An 18,679-nucleotide genomic window follows, 5' to 3' on the forward strand; every position below is an offset into this window, starting at 1 on the left:
CTTGTTGTGTAGGTGCTGGGGAATTCAAGGGGTCGGGGAGAGAAGGTGCAAGAACCACTGCACCCAGCTTTGTACACAGAGGTGATAACTGTTCCCATCGCCACTGCCAAACTAATTTGTAACTGAGCAACCTCAAACTGATGCTCCGTAAATTGTAGTGGTTCCTCAGCAACACGTAACTAAACAACAGAGGTAGGAACTTGTAAGAGATGCTGGGACCATCTGAAATGTGGAATGAGTAAAGCTGATCTGTAGACATATGAAGACTGCTGTCAGTAGCTAGTGTCAAAATACATATGTGAAATACTTGGATTTAAAAATAATGGGATACAAGATGAAATTTTTATGAATAACAATATAGTTAGGGGATTTTAAAATGAAAACAGTATCTGGGGACTAAATCACCTGGCTGTTTAAAGAAAGATACTAGTTGTAAAGGAGTATTATTCTGGCTTTTCAGCAGATGTGTTAAAAAATCATGGCTTCCACATTGAAATGAAATAGCATTACATCCTAACAACAGGATGTAAAACAGAGCGGCTCATATTCCAAACACCCACGCTCTTACACCTTCTGCTGACAATTTGGAAATGGGCCTACAGGAAAACCAACAAACAGCAGAGTGACAATAAAACATGAGTGTTTGGGAGGCTGCTTTAATTTACATGCTTCGCTGGTTGCTTTTCCTGCTATGCCCTTGATCCCTTCCTACCCCCTTAATATAAACTGTAATTTTTTCCTGCCCACTAAACACAAAATTCTTGGAAAACACTACATAAACTTTTGACATCCCTCTCAAATGACTACTTTACTGTCCTCTACTGCAAGCACCTGTATGTTTTAGAGAATAGTTTGGCCACTAGCATTTGCAAACATTTGTTTTTCTATCTGGCAACAAATAAAAGCTCATTTCACATGCAACATATAAATTTTCAAGACACTCTATGTATTCACAGTCATAACTCGTTAAGGTATCATCAGCTACCAGCACATTCTAATTAAGTGGCTTCGTAGCAGGAAATAGCTGGCAAAAGTAGTTTAAGCAGCTCTGATCATTTCTGATAGAGTTTGCTTATGCAAATCTCTCTTAAGATGAGAAGCTGGCTGACTTGTTGCCTGGATAGCATGAGTTGAAAAAGTGGCAAGGAGCCAGGTTTTGAGGTTACACACCACAATACTTATCATTCCTTTGTTTTTGACATTACTGGCTAGCCAAAGAGTCCTACAGAAGACAATCCAGAGCAAAGTGAATTAAGAAGAAAAATGCTCTAGGATGTTGTCCTGGTTTCAGCTGGGATAGAGTTAACTTTCTTTCTAGTAGCTGGTATAGTGCTATGTTTTTGATTCAGTATGGGAATAATGTTGATAACACACTGATGTTTTCAGTTGTTGCTAACTAGTGTTTAGACTAAATCAAGGATTTTTCAGCTTCTCATGCCCAGCCAGTGAGAAGGCTGGAGGGGCACAAGAAGTTGGGAGGGGACACAGCCAGGACAGCTGACCCCAACTGGCCAAAGGGATATTCCATACCATGGGACATCATGCCCAGTATATAAACTGGGGGGAGTTGGCCTGGGGGCACGGATTGCTGCTCAGGAACTAAGTGGGCATCAGTCAGTGAGTGGTGAGCAATTGCATTGTGCATCACTTGTTTTGTATATTCCAATTCTTTTATTATTATTATTATTGTCATTTTATTATTGTTACTATTATCATTATTATTTTCTTCCTTTCTGTCCTATTAAATGGTTCTTATCTCAACGCACGAGTTTTACTTTTTTTTTTTTCCCCTTATTCTCTCCCCCATCCCACTGGCTGGGGGGAACAAGCAAGCAAGCGGCTGCGCGGTGCTTAGTTGCTGCCTGGGGTTAAACCACGACAGATGTCTTGGAGCCCGCTTAGAGTCCTTTTGGCCACTCATAAAAAGGAAGGGTTTCACAGTTTAAGATGTCAATTATAATATACAAGTCAGTAGTTAAGCTTGACCAGAAAGGATAAAATTTATCTCTCCATAAGCGCATTAGAGATTGGAAAGACCCAAACAAGATTGTCACAGGAAAAAGCACTTGTATAGTATTATTCAGTGGAAAAACCTGTTGTTAAAATTGTGGTGCATTATTTCTGCAGCTTGAAGGTATTTTTTTAAACCAAAAGCTAAAGAAGAAAGAAATAAAAAGAGAAAGAAGTTAATTTCTATTAAGCTTGTCTTGCCCATCTCAGAATACATAATTCCCTTCAGAAATTATGATTTCCCTCAGTTTTTGTTACCAATAAGTTCTCCTTTTTATAAACCAAAAAATCAAAACAATACTCATAACCAGGTCATTCTCATTAAACCTCCCTTTCCTCCAAGCACAGTACTGCTATTGCCTTCCTTTCTAATTGGTAGCTGTTTCTCAGTCCTCTGTCTTGTCTCATGCAGAACAGGGCTGATCCACAGTACTTAAATTAATAGAAGTATTTTTCTTCTCAAAGGAATATTTGTGGGAGAATTATTCCCTTAGACTCCAGAGAACTCTGTGTTAGGCCTCACAAGAGGAGGCTCACATCTGGAGTAGGACTACAGAAAAAGTAGGTTGGTAGGTTTATTGCAACCATGGCAAAACGGAAAACGCGTGCTGCTACCCACATATCTCTGTGATTTCTATCTAGGTTATCACACAATATATGCATCAAGCCCGTCACGCGGCTTTGGGGTTCATCAGAGTGCACATGAAACAGGAATCTCATGTTTTGCTATATTAATGTTTTTTAGTGTTGCTCTTGGAAAGCATACCTTATTTTCATGAGCATTAAAAGCATCTGATAAAACATTAAGCTTTTTTACACCTAAAGGGTAATTACACGAAGAGTAATATGGTTTGCAGTTTGTCTTGCAACAGATGCCTAGTTTTCCATCATGAAGGAAGCAAACCCCAGCAACTCATAAGCAGATACACAAGATGGGACATCAGTGTTCATATGGAGATACTTGCCATGGCCTAAGAAAGGGTTTTGGTACCTTCCTGCCCCCATCCCTCCTTTTTCAGTTTCAAAATTTAACAAGGAAGGATAGTCAGGATAATTAAGACCAAAAACCAGTTCTGTAGCAGCTTTTGGTAAACAAAAGTGGAACAGGCACATACCTGTTAAGTTTAATTGAATGGAAGCACACTGCCTGGCTAATAAATTCTCCATCACCACCTACAGACTATTCTTTTAATAATGTCAGGTTCCATGCATTTCCTAGCAAAGTATAAATTTTCTTCTCCCCAAGGCAGACAACAATGGGAGTTTGGAGGACAGACAACTATAATCTGGAACCCTGTCCCACACTGTTTAGAAATACCTTGAAGCTGGGCTCCACAGGAATGGCATTGGCAGATATTGCTTTGCAGAAATGCCTACTACTGGCAAAGAGAATGGTGATGTTTTCTTTTTGCCTTCACTATCCAACTATTCTGTACTTCTCTCACTAGCAGGATCAATTAAGTGCTATCAGTAAAAACAGCTACAAAAAGCATGCTACCAGAATGCAGTTTGCAGCTTTGAAAAAAAAGCTAGAAAATTCCCTTCAGACTTCCAAGGAGCACTGGCTCATTTACACATTGAGGATTCAAGGGTGCATGCTTTAACTTCAAAGTTCTTATTAATGTTCCTGCTGACCATATACCAGCAAGATGTAAAAAAAAAAAAAAAAAAGGCAAAAGATAGCTTAGTTTCGTTGACTTTTGGTTTTGATTAAACAAACTGGGACATGCTATGATCAGATGATGTTTTGGCAGGAGTTCCTACCAATTCTTGGAAGACATTCTCTATTAGGCTTAAAAGAAAATACACCGATTTCCTGTAGTGACACTCACATGCTAAGTCACCTTCTGTAACCCCTAAGCAGCTGATGGAGAGTGCAATGAGAACAGGGCACTGTGTGTGGGGAGAAGGAACTGCAGTGTAGTGGGACTTCTGTAGCTTACACAAGTGGGGAGGTGAACACAAATGAAAACTTCCTCTTTCCTCAGTGCGTCACAAGTTGGGTGGGAGGATAAATATAACCTGAATTAAGTTTTGATTCTTCTTGTTCATTAAAAGTGTTCTTAGCACTCTCACTCCCAATTTTACAAGTGGTCCCTTGGATTTACTGATGCTGCTCTCTGTTGCTATGACAGTAGAGTAATTGGCATCTAATTCAGGTTTAACTGATGAAAAGCCTTAGAAGATTCATAGGTAACAGAAGAACTTAGAAAATAGCTCTCCCTCCCCTTTCTGTGGTTGATAGCTTTTTGAGTAAGATCCAATACTTTTTATTTACAAAGTCCATTTTGTTTTAGATGTCATGGAGAGAACACACACATCTTTCCTGTCATTCATTTATTTCAAGATACAGCTTAATCTGGAGGGTCTGATAAATTCTACAGAACAAAAATGTCTTTGTGAATGCTTCTCATCAAAGATGCTTGGGTAGAGTGCTGCAGTTTGTATGCATTTGAATTCAAACGCTAAGGTACTGCTGCCTCAGATGGCATAAATCAGCTTAAGTCCCATTGACTTCAGTCAAATAAGTCACTTAAACTATTCTGTCATCTTCCTAGCTTTACACAACTAACGTTTAAAATATCTTCAGTGTTTGGTAAGAGATGTTACCAAGCTATCATGAGAGCAGGCTAAATCATACTATTTAGGAATCTGGCTCACAGTTACGTATGTTCTTTGTTATCCCCTTCAGCTTCTAATGCAAAGTATTTTCATGGGTGTCTTTAGTTTTATGTCAGCCGTCATCAGCTAATTTACTCCACAGTCAGAAAGGTCTGTGGTCAGTAATCAACTCGTCGTTTCTTTCTAGGCAAAGCTAAAATCCTTCGCTGCCAAAATCATTCAGCTCCTGAAGGAATGGACTGAAACTTTCCCCTATGATTTCCAAGATGAAAAATCCATGAAAGAGTTGAAGGAGATTGCTCACAGGATCACACAATGTGATGAGGTAGGGGTGAGGGGGGAGAAAAAGCATTAAATGGTAAAGCAGTATTTGTCAACCTTTATATATAGCTTATCGCATTATATACAAACCCTTGCTCCTGCATGCAGTATTTTCTAAATGGACTACAGCAGCAGTTGCTAAGCTGTCAGTGTAACTGCAGGACATGGGCTGAGCAGTGAACTTAACAGTCCATTAGCAGAAACTGTCTAGGTATAATCACCAAGTGTAAGAGGAAGAGACAAAATAGTCACAAATGATGTGAAAAAGGGATGTGGTGCAGAAGGAGAAAGGAAAGAACAGTGACTATAACGGCACAATGTAGTTAACTTTCATCATGAATTATGTACCGTCCTTTGTACTTTGTTACTACCCTAATACATGTAAGTCCCGCAAGATTTATCAACTAGTTCTATCAAATGTACTCTTGCTCAAGGTGAAGATGCTTATTATTTAATAGTTCGTTCCTAGCTCCTAACAATAACCAGCAACTGTTTTGTTGCTATGTTTCAGGTGACATGCACAGTATTTCCACAAAGGAAGTTATATTTGAGCTCTGCTAGCTAGTCAATCACCAGTCTTAACAGCTCGGGAGTTTCTAGCCTATGAAGAAAAGTCTTTTCTGAGATCTAGTTTTCTAAAGCAAATGGATAAAGCAAATTCAAATAAATAAAACAAGGGCTGTTAGTTTTCTGGTTTTTGTTTTGTTGGTTATTGTTTGTTGTTGTTTTTTTTTTTTCTCTCAACACTCAAAGCCTACACTTCTTTCCCCATTGAGAAAGTCACTATAATTACCAATAGACAGAAGGAAGGATATAATCAAGAACTGCAAGGGAATTAATTGTAAAGTGTTTGTATGAATGTGAAGGCTTACTTCTGTAGAAGTAGAAGCTTCTCCTTGTTTTTAAACCCACAACTTCAAGATATTTTTGAGAACAATTAGCAGGAAACAGAAAGACAATTGTATTATGTGTTTTTGTTGATTCAGGTACAGAGAAAATGAAGAACAACAGGTTTGACAGCACTTCATGAATCAGTGATAGGACACAATACAATTAGGTGTTACCAAGTTGCCAAAAGGAAGCATGTCAGTTTTGTTGCATCAGCAAAGCTGTTTACCTGGATGCTACTATGAAAATGTCAGTGCCTTAGTAGGAGGGGAAGAGGAAATAAGATTATAATATGCAAAGAGGTGTGTGTTGGCAGAGATGCTACTGTGAAAGGGAACTCGGCAGAGGTTTTATTTAGTGTCTGTATCTTAGTGTTTAATTTGTCTATTTGAACTAGAAAGAAGTTGTGGCCTTTCTTTCTCTTCCCCTTCCCTCCCACTCTGTTATGTATGAATAAATTGTCATTTGAGAAAACCACATCTTTGTGGAGTGGCTCAGTGCTCTGGTCTCTGAGGCATCTGATGACATCCATTAATTACAGCATCATCATATTTATCCCCTTAACAAGGCTACAAGTCAAGTTTGATCAGCGAAGAGCTATGCCACATCTGACCCCTAGGAAACGTAATTTGACACTGACAAAAAGCAGCTCTTGCTCTCAGTATTTGTTACCACAAGAAACTACCAATATTGTGCTTCAGCAAGGGATTATGGTAATGGTTTGGGGTTTTATTTTGTATTTTAAAGCTTTTCCAAATCCCCGTAGGACACTATACTCTATACATGGGATAGAAAGTCTACTGAAAACTCACACAAAGCTGTCAGGTGCTTGTCTTAGTGCTATCAGACAGCACACCAAATAGGTACAGCCAGGGTTGCGCCCCAAATGAAGTACGAATGTCTCGCTTGAACTCAAAAGAAGGACAAATTATTATACACTCATTGACTTATTTTCCAAAGTTGTAAGAAAACTCACAGTAAGACTAGCAACGAAAAGAAACTGCTAAAACTCTAAGGGCCTTTGTCTAGTATTAAGATGCTAATAAATTCACAATAGCTTAATTAAGCCATAGTTTTTCATGTCACTGCAGTTTTTGTTCACATAATACCTGCGATACTCTCACCTGCCTTGAAGTTTGATTCTCTATGATCCATATCCAGAAAGTCTGCTTCTTCCCAGCCACATGGGTAAGTCAGGCATAGCAGCTGAAGTCAAATGATTTCTAATAGGAAGCTCAGCATACCAGAGAGCAGAATTAGCACTTTATTTTAGTCCCCCACGATGCTCCCTTGGCATTTCTGAACACTTGTAGCACAATATCAGAAATGGCTCCAGCCAGCTGCTGTTGAGCGGTAAGCTAGTTGCCTCAAGATGAGCTACACTGCCTTCAGCTTTTCATTTGATTTCACTTGGGAGTCATATTATTGCCTTGTAAAGCAACATTCTGACACTATTATTGCTTAATTATAGCATGCAATATACAAGTATTCGGTAGTCATCGTCTCTCACATCTGCTACGTAATTTCAGTCATCACTGCACATTAGTGGCTTCTTTGAATGATCACAGATTCATTGCAGTTCTTTGTTGCGTACCCAGTTGCCTGGCAGAAACCAACACAGCATGTTGTAAACTAATGGTTAACCTTGTGGCTAACCTCAAGAAAAATAATTTGCATGAAAGCAAGAGAACAACTGTGTAGGAGAGAGGAGGACTGTCTTTGGTAGAAGTAGTTTTTCCAGTAGCAGGAAGAACAGGGTCAGAGGACCTGGGTCATTTAAAACAGTAACAGGAGGGATAGAGGAGTAGGAAAGTGATCAAGTTAGCTCTTCGGGGTTGATCTCAGAGAAATGTCTATAGAACACAAACAATCAATGGCAGAAAGAATTCGGCTTGCCTTTGGTGTCAAAACACTGAGCGGATGGATTATATTTCTGTGGCTTTACCAGTATGTATCCTTATAGAGCCTACATTTAAAATCTGTACCTGAGGAACAGAAAGGCATTTTAGTTATCCAAGAGCATGATGTATACTGTGCTCTTACCTAAATCTTTGAATGCTATAGTTGTTCAAAGCCAAGCCATGGTATTCTAGGGGTGTATTCCTGGACATGAAGTGAATTCCCTGGATTCTGCCTGGGCTAGACAGACCTGATCATCAGTGGGTCTGATCAGAACAAGAAGGAGGCTTTTTGGCACTTGGAACACAGAGGATCCAAAAAGCCTTGTGCAAGCAACTCAACCACCTTTCATTATACCCACTTTTAAGCTGTTTACACAGATGCCTTTGAAATGGGGTACTAGCCAAAAACAGCCACAAGGAGCAGACCAGCCAAGCAAGTGGAACAGAGTTGAGAAGACAGGCAGGTATAACAATGTCGTTATGAAATTGTGTGGGCAGTTAGGACAAGTTCATTTGTCACAGGATGATCAGCTCAGGTAAGATGAAAGAAAAATGGATAATAGGCATTTATCTTTCCCAGTCAGAAATTCTTTGGCGATCTGCGTCTGCAAGAGCTAAAGGTTTTTAACAGTCACTGTTTCTGCCTTTTGATTAGGAAAATGGAACAGTGAAAAAGATCATTAGCCAGATGACACAGAATCTCCTGATGGCCCTCTCCGCACGGAGCCAGTACCAGGAAATCAGAGAGAAATTCCGGCAACCTGTTACTGACAAAGGCACCATCCTCAAAACCAAGCCACAGTCAACTCAGAAGGACATCCTGAGTGTGTGCTGTGACCCTCTGATCTTGGCACAGCAGCTGACCTATATTGAACTGGTGAGAGACTAATTTGTGTGAATTATTTTGTTTTCCATCTACTAAATATTAATATACTCATCAATACGAATTTTGCTATGGCTTCACTGAAAGCCTCCGATGTTTTAACCAAAAAATACCAAGTAATGAACAGGACCAATTAGGTACACCGATAAGAATACCTCACACATCTACACTGTGGGAAGATGAAAGTTACCAAAATGTTCTCCTAACTTTGGCTTTATTGATGCATTTTTCACTGAACTCCCTGTTTGTCTGTACAGTGACAATCTCTCATCTCTCCAAACACAGGAAAGGGTGAGCAACATTTACCCAGAGGATCTGATGCAGATTGTCAGCCACATGGACTCCCTGGATAATCACAAGGTACGAGAAGGGGTATGGAGGGAAAAAGAAACAAAGAATAACCAGGGTAAAGAACCTCCATAATGCGAGTATACCCTGTGCAAGAAAGGCTGACATTTTCTAACCTTCTTTAAGCTCATGCCTTAAAAAATATCCAACAAGATTTTATCAAGACATGAAAAGGAAGTTTATCCTTTGTTATGTTGACTTTACCATGAAACAGGATAGGATGAACATGTGGACTGTTCTCTTACAGTGCCGAGGGGATGTGACCAAAACATATAATTTGGAGGCCTATGACAATTGGTTCAATTGTCTCAGCATGCTGGTGGCTACAGAGATTTGTCGGGTAGGTATTTGTAGAAAACAAGATAGCAAAGCAATCCTGGCCTTAAGGACAAAAGGCAGACAGTGGCCTAATAGAGATTTAAACATTAGCAGTGCAATTAAAGATAACGGCATTACTCAAGCATTAAATTATTTGCATGCTTATATGATTAAGAGTTCATGGCTATGTTTGGCTTTGCATATATTCTCTAGTTTTGTGTAGCTTCCGTAGTAGCATTAGTCACGCAGCAGAATGGAACTTGTGTGGAGTTTGAGTTAGAAGCTCTTCTGGATTTTTTTTTTTTTTTAAATACATCCATAAATTCTCAAAGATATTCATCTTTAAACGCAGATTTACCAATAAACAGCTGTCCTTCCACTGCATTTAGATATCATTAGCACTGTCATATATTCATTTTTATACAAAAATCAGGAATAAACTTTCTTTATAAGTCTGGAAAGAAAGTGGACTACCAGAGAGGTAAAAAAAAAAAAAAAAAAAAAGGGAGAATAGCCTTATTAGAGATTAAAGTAACTTCTATCACATAATAAGCAAAGAAATGGAAGGTATACTGCCCCAGAAACGCCCTTTCCCCCCACCCCCATGCATATTCTCTGTCTTTTTAGATTCCTATTAATATGCACCAATTCTACCAAATGGGAATTTTTCTCTGTATTCTTGCTTGGTTAGTAGCCCTTCTGTGGAAATCCAGATGCCTAGTGCAGTTTCATGAAGTCCAATACATTGATCCTAATCTCTTAATATTCCTGCTCTCACAGAAACTTACGACAAAACCACACCAAGACATCTTCCAGTGCTCGCTGGTATGGCTAATACATTTAGTAAACCAGTCAAACAAAAGGTTTTAGCATACCAAGGGATAAGCCAAGCCATTGACTACTGAACCATTTTCTTTTCATATGACACAGAAACTGAAGTATTTAGGTAAGAGGGTTTTTAGAAAAAGAAAAAGGGAATTCCCTGGTGAAGTAGCCTGCAGTCACCACTCAGGAGCTATTTTTGTATAAGCCAGACCAAGCTTCTAGATCTAAATATGGAAAGGATTTTGATGAATGAATGCAATCTAGGTAATAATACTAGCTTTAAAAAAAAAAAATAAATTGATGGCTTTTGGAAATGGAGTTTAGAGACAGTGCTATATATTAATTTTGCTTTGCCATTTATAAAAGAATCTGCAAAGAAGATGTTCAGCATCACTTGCTAGATCCTTTGCACGTGTGGGAATTTGTATATTTGATCATCATCACTACCCGCTCTCAAGAAGTCATTTAAGAGTATACACAGTAAAATGAGAAAATCGGGACATGGCAATTGTTCTCTCTCACATTCAGGTTACGTGCCCCTGATCTTAAGTCTGTCCGCTGCCTTCCCCACTTCTTCAGAGGTTTAAATTTTTTGCATATCTTCTGACAGCAGCTTCATGTTCTCTCTCTTTTCCTGTAACAGGAAATTGCTGACAGTGTCCAGCTTATTTATACAAGATTCCCCAAGACATTGAACTTTATGTATAAACAAAAGTTTACACTCCCCCACAACTAGACAAATAACTGATAGTAGCACAAATACTTCTGCTATTTTATTGAAAATTAATCTTAACAAAATACCGTCAGGCCTGTATTGTCATAAGATTTAGCTGGACGAAGTCTTGAAATGTCTATTCAATCAACCTGTTACAATGCCTTTGACTGAACATCCCATCCAAAATTCAGGCCATCCCTTCCCTCTTAACAGATGTTGGTTTTTTTCAGGTTGTAAAGAAAAAGCAGCGTACAAGAATGGTGGAATTTTTCATTGATGTGGCAAGAGAATGCTTCAATATTGGAAACTTCAACTCAATGATGGCTATTATCTGTAAGTATCCTTAACAGATGACAAAAGGCACTCCATTTTACAACCTGACTGGCAAGACTATGCTCATACTTGCCCTACATGGGATACTACACCAGCATGCACACTTCTACAGGGGCAGTATGTACCAGTGACAGATTAATGTATGGGTGGGTGAGTGTTAGCTACAACCTTTGTTTGTCAAGCTGAACTGCCTTCCAAAATCTGTGGTGCTGATACATAAACACAGTTATGTTAGCCCTATATTTTTTCAACTCAGTTGTTTCTTTGTCTCTTCTCTCTCCATTCAGCTGGCATGAACTTGAGTCCTGTGGCACGGCTAAAGAAAACTTGGTCCAAGGTCAAAACAGCCAAATTTGATGTTTTAGAGGTATGTATAAAGTTTAGACTTTATATAGAAATCCACCAAATAGTTTCATCCAAACCTCTGCTGTGGAATTACTAAGTCAGAGACCACAGAGGCACCTCTGTCAGTGGTCACCAGCATATAAACATTAGGGAGAACATTTCCTGATTTTTAAACTCCCTACTTGCCTGCAGAGAAAAGTGGCTGCAAGTTTTCTTTAGGTTATTTCTTCCTAGCATATTTTTTCCAATTTAACATCAAGGTAGTTTTCAGTCCAGTGAATGCTGTTTTGCTACCCTTAAAACTAATTAGAGTACTCCATCTAGTGGAGAGCTGAATGAAAACAAAACTTAATTAAAATTGCCATCAGAAAGATTGGTGACAGCAAGTTAGAATTTTGTTTTTTTTCCCAATAGTCGTTTATCATTTCCTTTCAGTCTTCCATTAACCACTGAAGCAAAGCATAGGTGTAAAGCCAGTACAGAACCCTCCTTTCAAACAAGATTGAAGTTAGAAAAACCTGAATCCAGACCTGGTTAGTATAAAGTACTCTATCTTGAAAGTTTAAAAAGGGGCCCAATGAATTCATAAAGAATGAACTGTCTGATGGTTAGATCAAAGCTTTTTTACTTGACTGCCTTTTCTCCCCACCATAAAAACAGCATCACATGGATCCATCCAGCAACTTTTGTAATTACCGCACAGCCCTGCAAGGAGCAGCACAGCGATCCCAGACTGCCAACAGCAATCGAGAGAAAATAGTCATCCCAGTTTTCAACCTGTTTATTAAAGATATCTACTTTCTGCACAAAATACATACAAACCGCTTGCCCAATGGGCAGATAAACTTCAAGGTAGGACTTTGCTATTATGGAAACTGTAATGCTTGTTAAACATTGTACATTACAAATGTTTGCCAGTTTTGAACTTCTAGCTCGTTATATTACCAATTCCTTCAGCAGTGCTGTGATCTAGACATAAAGCAGTACCATTATCTAGGGGAAATGATTTCAAATTTCTGTGAAAGCTAGTGCTTGCAGTTGCCATGTTTATATAACATATCCAGCAGACCCACAATTGCATATACAGAACAGAATCCATAAAAGTGCTGGAATGCAATTGCTTTCAGTTGAAAGATTAGTTTTAAAATGTACTGAAATAGAGATGATTTTTTTGTTAGTTTCACATGAAATGGGACAGATACACTGCAAAACATAAAATTCACATAAGCACAACTGATTGGAATAATATTGTTACCAAAACTGATGCACGAAAAGGTTGAAAAGAAAATAAGAATTTCAGAAGCCAAACGCCCAGCATTAAAAATTACTTAAGTAATACAGAAATAGTCTAATGTTAGCTAGTTGGAAAGGGCAGTTTCTTCAAGGAACATCGTACTCATGCAACACTTAAAAATAAAGGAAAGCACTTGAAATCAAGAAGCGTAAGAATTTTAGTGTACCATGTATGATGGCTACTCCTCAGCCCTGCACCCTGCCTTATGTTTAAAAGTGATGGGGAGAAGCGGAAGGCAGTAAAGAATGGAAAGTAAGCTTTTCTGTAGCAGCAAGCCATCATATCTGATCAAATTGTAATAGGTAACTTTACCCTGAATCATCAGCATTAGCTGATTAAACCTCATCAGGTTAGCTAGCTATAAACACTACACACAACCAGCAAATGGTATTTAGCAGGTCTTCAAGGGAGTTTCTACACGTTTTGGAGTCTCTCTCCCTGACCGATAAACATACATGTCCAAAAGACCACAGCCTGTCAAAAGTACTTTTGAAGTTTTTTGCCATTATTAAGGCTGGATAAGGGGAGGGCGGCACACAGAACGTACAAGACAAACCCTAAGCAATTATGCATGTCTTAAAATCCTAGGAAGGAAAGGATATCTATAGTTTCTATATGTTATTTTGATTATTTCTTAAATTTAAGAAGTGCTTTATAAAAAAATCAGATACATCACATTTCATTTAAGTTGAAAGTTGCAAATGTAAAAAGTAAATAAAAACTATTTACTGACCAGTTCCACTCGCAGGCTAATTTAGAGATACAACACAGAAAACAGGCCAATAGCACTTTATTATATATGAAAAGGTTGATGATTAAAAGAATTGAATGCAAAAGACCAAGCAGTTAGCAGGGATAACACTATTCTAAACTTGAGAGGCTAACGACTGATGAGGAACTAGAAGCAAGAGGGGGAGATGAAGGGAGAAGTAAGAAGAAAGGATAACAAGGAAGACGACTAAGGGATAAGAGGTATGAATAAGAACAAGACTGAGAGGCTCCAAAATTGAAACAAAACAACTAACATTTGAAAGAAAACAAATATGATTTTAATAATATTCTTTTAACTACCTCATGCAGAAATTCTGGGAAATTTCAAGACAGATTCATGATTTCCTGACATGGAAGCAGGTTGAGTGCCCTTTTGAAAAAGACAAGAAGATCCAGAGCTATCTACTCACAGCACCCATTTATAGTGAAGAAGGTAAAATCCTTTACTGAACATTATTATAGTGAGTCTTCCTACTTGTTGAAATGCAGACAGAATATGCAGAAAAATTAACATGCAAAAAAAATTTGATAAGTATGTATTATCACTTCCATATTGGCTTGTGATGAGAATAAACATCATTATGATGTCTGCTAAGTTACACATGCTATATTGTAACTTTTAGGGTTTGTTGGTTCACCCCCCACCCTCCCCAGTTAAAGAACCCATGTATCTGATTGTTCTTACTTTATTTACTAGCTCTGTTTATTGCATCCTTTGAAAGTGAAGGTCCAGAAAACCACATGGAAAAAGACAGCTGGAAAACACTCAGGTATTAAACTTCCTCAGAATATGAGTCTTTTTGCAGACCTACACAGGCATGTGATTATCAGCTTCCTCCCTCCTATTTGCCTACCCAGCTTAAGACCATTTTGGCCCAAATATAATTATTTTTTCCTCATAATTCAAATCTGAAAAAATTCAGTAGGGCTTGGATTTTGATACAGCTTTTCCAGCCAGATCAGTTCAGGCTGCAAGATCACTGCTGGGACTACGAAAGAGAATGTGCTTCGTTTAGGCTATCAAATACAGTAAAAGAATCTACATTTGTGGCAGTTTTCAGACATGCTTTTCTCAGGGGAACAAATATATAGACACACCAAAAGGTGCTATAATTTATCATACCTACACACTTACAAATCTTATAAAAGGATGAAATTTTATATGAATACTCTAATCTTCAGCCTACTCTTAAGGGAGAAAGTCTCAATAACTCCTCCCTCTGAGAAGGGGAAGCGCCTCTTCCATGTACATGATAAGATCAGTTAATTTAGATGAGATTTCTTCTAACACCAAGGCCAAGGCAGAAAGAGAGATTTAGACCTTCGTAAATCATGTTAAACATTTAGATTTGACATATCTGGACCAGATAAAGAATGAATGAAGCCGCCTATATGTCCTGAGCTGCAGTTGAGCTACATTATGACTGTATTGGCCTAGACAAGACAGTTTCCCATGGATCCCAATGTTTTATAGGAAGTCCACGTAAGCTTTTCACTTATGACACCCATGCAATACACCTTGCATTCAAATCTGATGCTGTTCAGCAAGCAATAGTTTAGGATGACAGAGGAACATATGTTATTTGCCCAAGAGCATCTTAAGGGCCTGAAGTAATGTTATGAAAGTTACATTTTGGTTTAAATTAAAGTCAGCATCTTTATTGGAATTCATAGATGTATTCCAGTTTATAGCAGTTGAAAATCTATCCTTTGAAGAAAGGCTTCCAGCTAATGATGCAAAACAGATCTATTGCCAACCTTTACCAAAACTGTAAAACTTTTTGTCACGATAGAAGAGATGATTTTATTTTTTACTACTACTTCTTCTAGGACAACTCTGCTTAATAGAGCCTGAGATTTTTGGATCTGATCTGCAGACTTTGAAGCACATCGAATGAACATGTTTTTACAACGTGAAAGACTGGGACTGAGCTAAGAAAGACCTCACTGGCTGAGGTCTGTTTTGTATATATAGTAACTTTTATGAAATAAAATGTGGTAAATATTTCACATGTCAACCTTAAGGCACTTAAGTGAAGGGGTTTGGTTTTTTATTTTAAATATAAGGGCAGGGCCCTGTTCTCAGAGATGAAATGTATCATGGGAGATGGTATCCCTGGGGAGATCTTATTCTATCAGCATCCAAATTTTTATTTTTTATTACTTCCACCAAAATAAATAAAAATGAAAACACACATCCTAACTTAAGCCAGTGTTCAGGTTAAATACTCCATTGGACCAGTATCTTACAGAACATTCAACATGTCTCTCTAGCTTTGAAGTGAAGGGTCTCTTTCAAATCAGTGATACCATTCACATGTGTTAGTGTTTGTAGAGTCAAGGCCTTAGACATCTGCAGTAAGCATGTTCCTCTCCTACATCAGAAAATAGTGCCTTACAAGGTACTGATATCATTTAGTGTACCTTCTATTACGCTGGACTGGAAGTAAAGAAAATAAAAATACGGATGTCTCGAAACCAGCTACAATGTACTTTTTAAATAAAATGGAGAATATGGCACATGAAGTAGAGTATACCTGCCTGTAACATTGATGGTGCAGCAAACATATTTTTGTTACATGATTTAAAAGAGGTAAGATGGGGTAACTGCTGGGGGGGATGTGCGTTTGTGTGTGAGTATGTGTGCGTGCATGTGTGAAGATGCACACGTGTCTAAGTTTTAAGATTTCTGGGAACTATCCTTTAAATTCTGGCTGTCATAATTGTGTTTTCCTTTTAAAAATCAGGGATTTTTTTTGTTTTGTTTAAGAGAAGGATATCTAACCTAGATTATCTCTGCAAAATAGGCTCAATATGTTTTTTTGAAAACAGTTCTTGGAAAATAAAAATCATACATGAGCTAGGGAGAGGGAAGTAAACTCAGATGTCCAATTTGAAGTTAAGGCTAAAATTCCCAAAGAAGCTTAAGAAGAGTTCATCACCACTGAACTGGTTATTTAATTCCCTTGGTTCCTTTGAAAATGCTTGTCTGCACTTAGAAACAATTAAAGCAAAGACCAACTTATGATATAAGCTTTTTCAAATATTTTGCAAGCCATGATTAACTGTGGGCCAGAACCCATTGAAATATAAGGGAAAACACTGTAAGAAATTGGTCAAACTTCTGAACTCGGGTCAGTACCAAAATTAGAACTGATCTGTAAACCTGCTAATGCTTACTATTTCTAATTTCTCCTTTTAGTCTTGAGTTTAGACCTAATTTGGCTATCCAAGTGAGCACCTGAGGAGCTTACGTTAAGATTCAAGGTATTCATTTCTAGGAAAAAATATACAGTTCAGGACTTGCTTTCTCACCCGATCTCTGAATTAAGAAGAAAAAAAAAAAAAAAAAGGCTCAGATTAAAATCTGTTTTGTCTAATGAACAAATTATTACCCATGAATATCTACTGTCCTTTCCAGTAATTGTTCTTTTAAGGCTTAAGGCCTGGATATTCGTAAAGATGATGACTTCAGCCAGAGAATTAGATATTTTTTTGGTTTTTTTTAAACAAGGCCCTCTAGAGTTTACAGTGATTACAGCCTCCCTCATAGAGCCTCACAGAGGACTTCTGCACAAGCTTCTTCAAAAATTATCAACTCCAAGTAGATGAGTTTTATCTTACTCTGCCTTCTGTTGAAGAAGGGGCAAGACTTGCTGGACCCAGGGTCTGGTTTATTCCAGTCCAGTAAGACTCTTCTTGCTGAGTGCCTACAACCAAGAGCAGTGCCACTGTTTCAGGTGGCATCTGCAGTCACTTAGTAGAAATTATTTGCTGCATTGGCCCTGTAGTACAGTGAAAAATTAAAGAGCCTTCCCTCTCTCCCTGTTCCACTCCCCCCTTGACAAATACTTAAAATTAGAAGAGTAGGTTGGGGTAAGGAAGGGAGATAAATCAACATTTTGCTATTCTCATAGCATTGACATCAACGAGAAACAAAAGCAAGTCATGCCACAAAGAAAGAAGTAGGAGAATACTGTTAACAGTAACAGCCCAGAAAAGGGGAAGGGATAATTCTTATGATCTGCTGCTATTTTTCCTGTGCTGAAGTACTGACCTTCAGCCCTGGATTAGAGTAAGAATATTTATACTGTGTTATTACAGTGTTTTGCACTTTCAGAGATGTTCTAGCTAGTAACATTATCAGACACTATAAGAGGGATTGTATATCAGCTTTGTTTATGTAATTGAAATTCAAAAGGGATGCTTAAAATTTAGGAAATATATATTTGAAATGCAATTTTAAAACACTTTCTGTAAATGTATAAAAAAAGCTTTCACATGAATGTGCACTTCACTGGTCAGTCAGTCCTAGTATATACTTGAAATCAATGCAGTATCCACATCGGTTCCTTTTTATTTTTCCTCCCTCAGTTTGATACATTCCTTAAATACTGTGTTTTGCTATTCTGAGCTGAAATGCTAAATATAAAGCTGTACCATAAAGCAGGATATTCCGTGTTTGACTGGATGTGCTTGCATTAATAAAAAAAACTTGCTTCAACCAGGCTTAACTTTTTCCATGTTTATTTTTCACTTGCAAATGGATCAAGACACAAACCAGCAGCTGAACGAGGTGAACCCACTGTGGAAGGCAATACAGTCACTATGAATCAACAGGTTACTTTCTGACTTAAAAAGATACATTATGAAATATTTAAATATCTTTCAACAAAAGGCAAGAGCAACACTAAGCCAACAATATGCTGCCACTTCTAATGTGCTCTCTGTAATAGTATTTTATGGGTTTGATACAGTGTCTCTGCCAGGGAACATTTTCATTCTCTCAATGAAAGTGATGAACAGTTCCACTGTGTAAAAACATTTTTTGTGTCCCAAGAGTTGAATTTTGGTTTTTTCCTCCCACATATTTATCCTTTTACCAGGAAAGCACAGAAACGTTTGCTGGCAGCAGCAGACTGCAAGGTTTCCTGTCGCAAGATTCTGTTGACATTTCAACGCTCCAGGACCTTTGGTGGCAACCACTACCCCTTTTCATGCCCTACTTTACAGAAGCAAAGCCACTCCTCCAAGGTCACATAGGGACTAGACAAGCACAGACCTGTGAGGAGAATCCAGCTTTCCTAACACACTGCCCCAGTGCT

General features: G+C 38.2%; 1 protein-coding gene across 3 annotated transcripts in view; it reads left to right on the top strand.

Moving 5' to 3' along the window:
- RASGEF1A (RasGEF domain family member 1A) overlaps positions 1–18,083 on the top strand; it is a 175,091-nt gene extending 157,008 nt beyond the window's left edge. For all 3 annotated transcript variants that reach the window (XM_052799289.1, XM_052799286.1, XM_052799287.1), the window contains 10 exons: positions 4,820–4,957; positions 8,398–8,619; positions 8,911–8,985; positions 9,221–9,313; positions 11,062–11,164; positions 11,452–11,531; positions 12,170–12,361; positions 13,884–14,007; positions 14,272–14,344; positions 15,405–18,083. In XM_052799289.1, the coding sequence (XP_052655249.1) occupies positions 4,820–4,957; positions 8,398–8,619; positions 8,911–8,985; positions 9,221–9,313; positions 11,062–11,164; positions 11,452–11,531; positions 12,170–12,361; positions 13,884–14,007; positions 14,272–14,344; positions 15,405–15,429 (1,125 nt within the window). In that variant the 3' untranslated portion in view covers positions 15,430–18,083. The remainder of the gene's footprint in view (positions 1–4,819; positions 4,958–8,397; positions 8,620–8,910; positions 8,986–9,220; positions 9,314–11,061; positions 11,165–11,451; positions 11,532–12,169; positions 12,362–13,883; positions 14,008–14,271; positions 14,345–15,404) is intronic.
- Positions 18,084–18,679: the final 596 nt, after the last annotated feature.

This window comes from Harpia harpyja, chromosome 10 (assembly GCF_026419915.1).
Source record: "Harpia harpyja isolate bHarHar1 chromosome 10, bHarHar1 primary haplotype, whole genome shotgun sequence".
Classification (NCBI taxonomy): Eukaryota; Metazoa; Chordata; class Aves; order Accipitriformes; family Accipitridae; genus Harpia; species Harpia harpyja.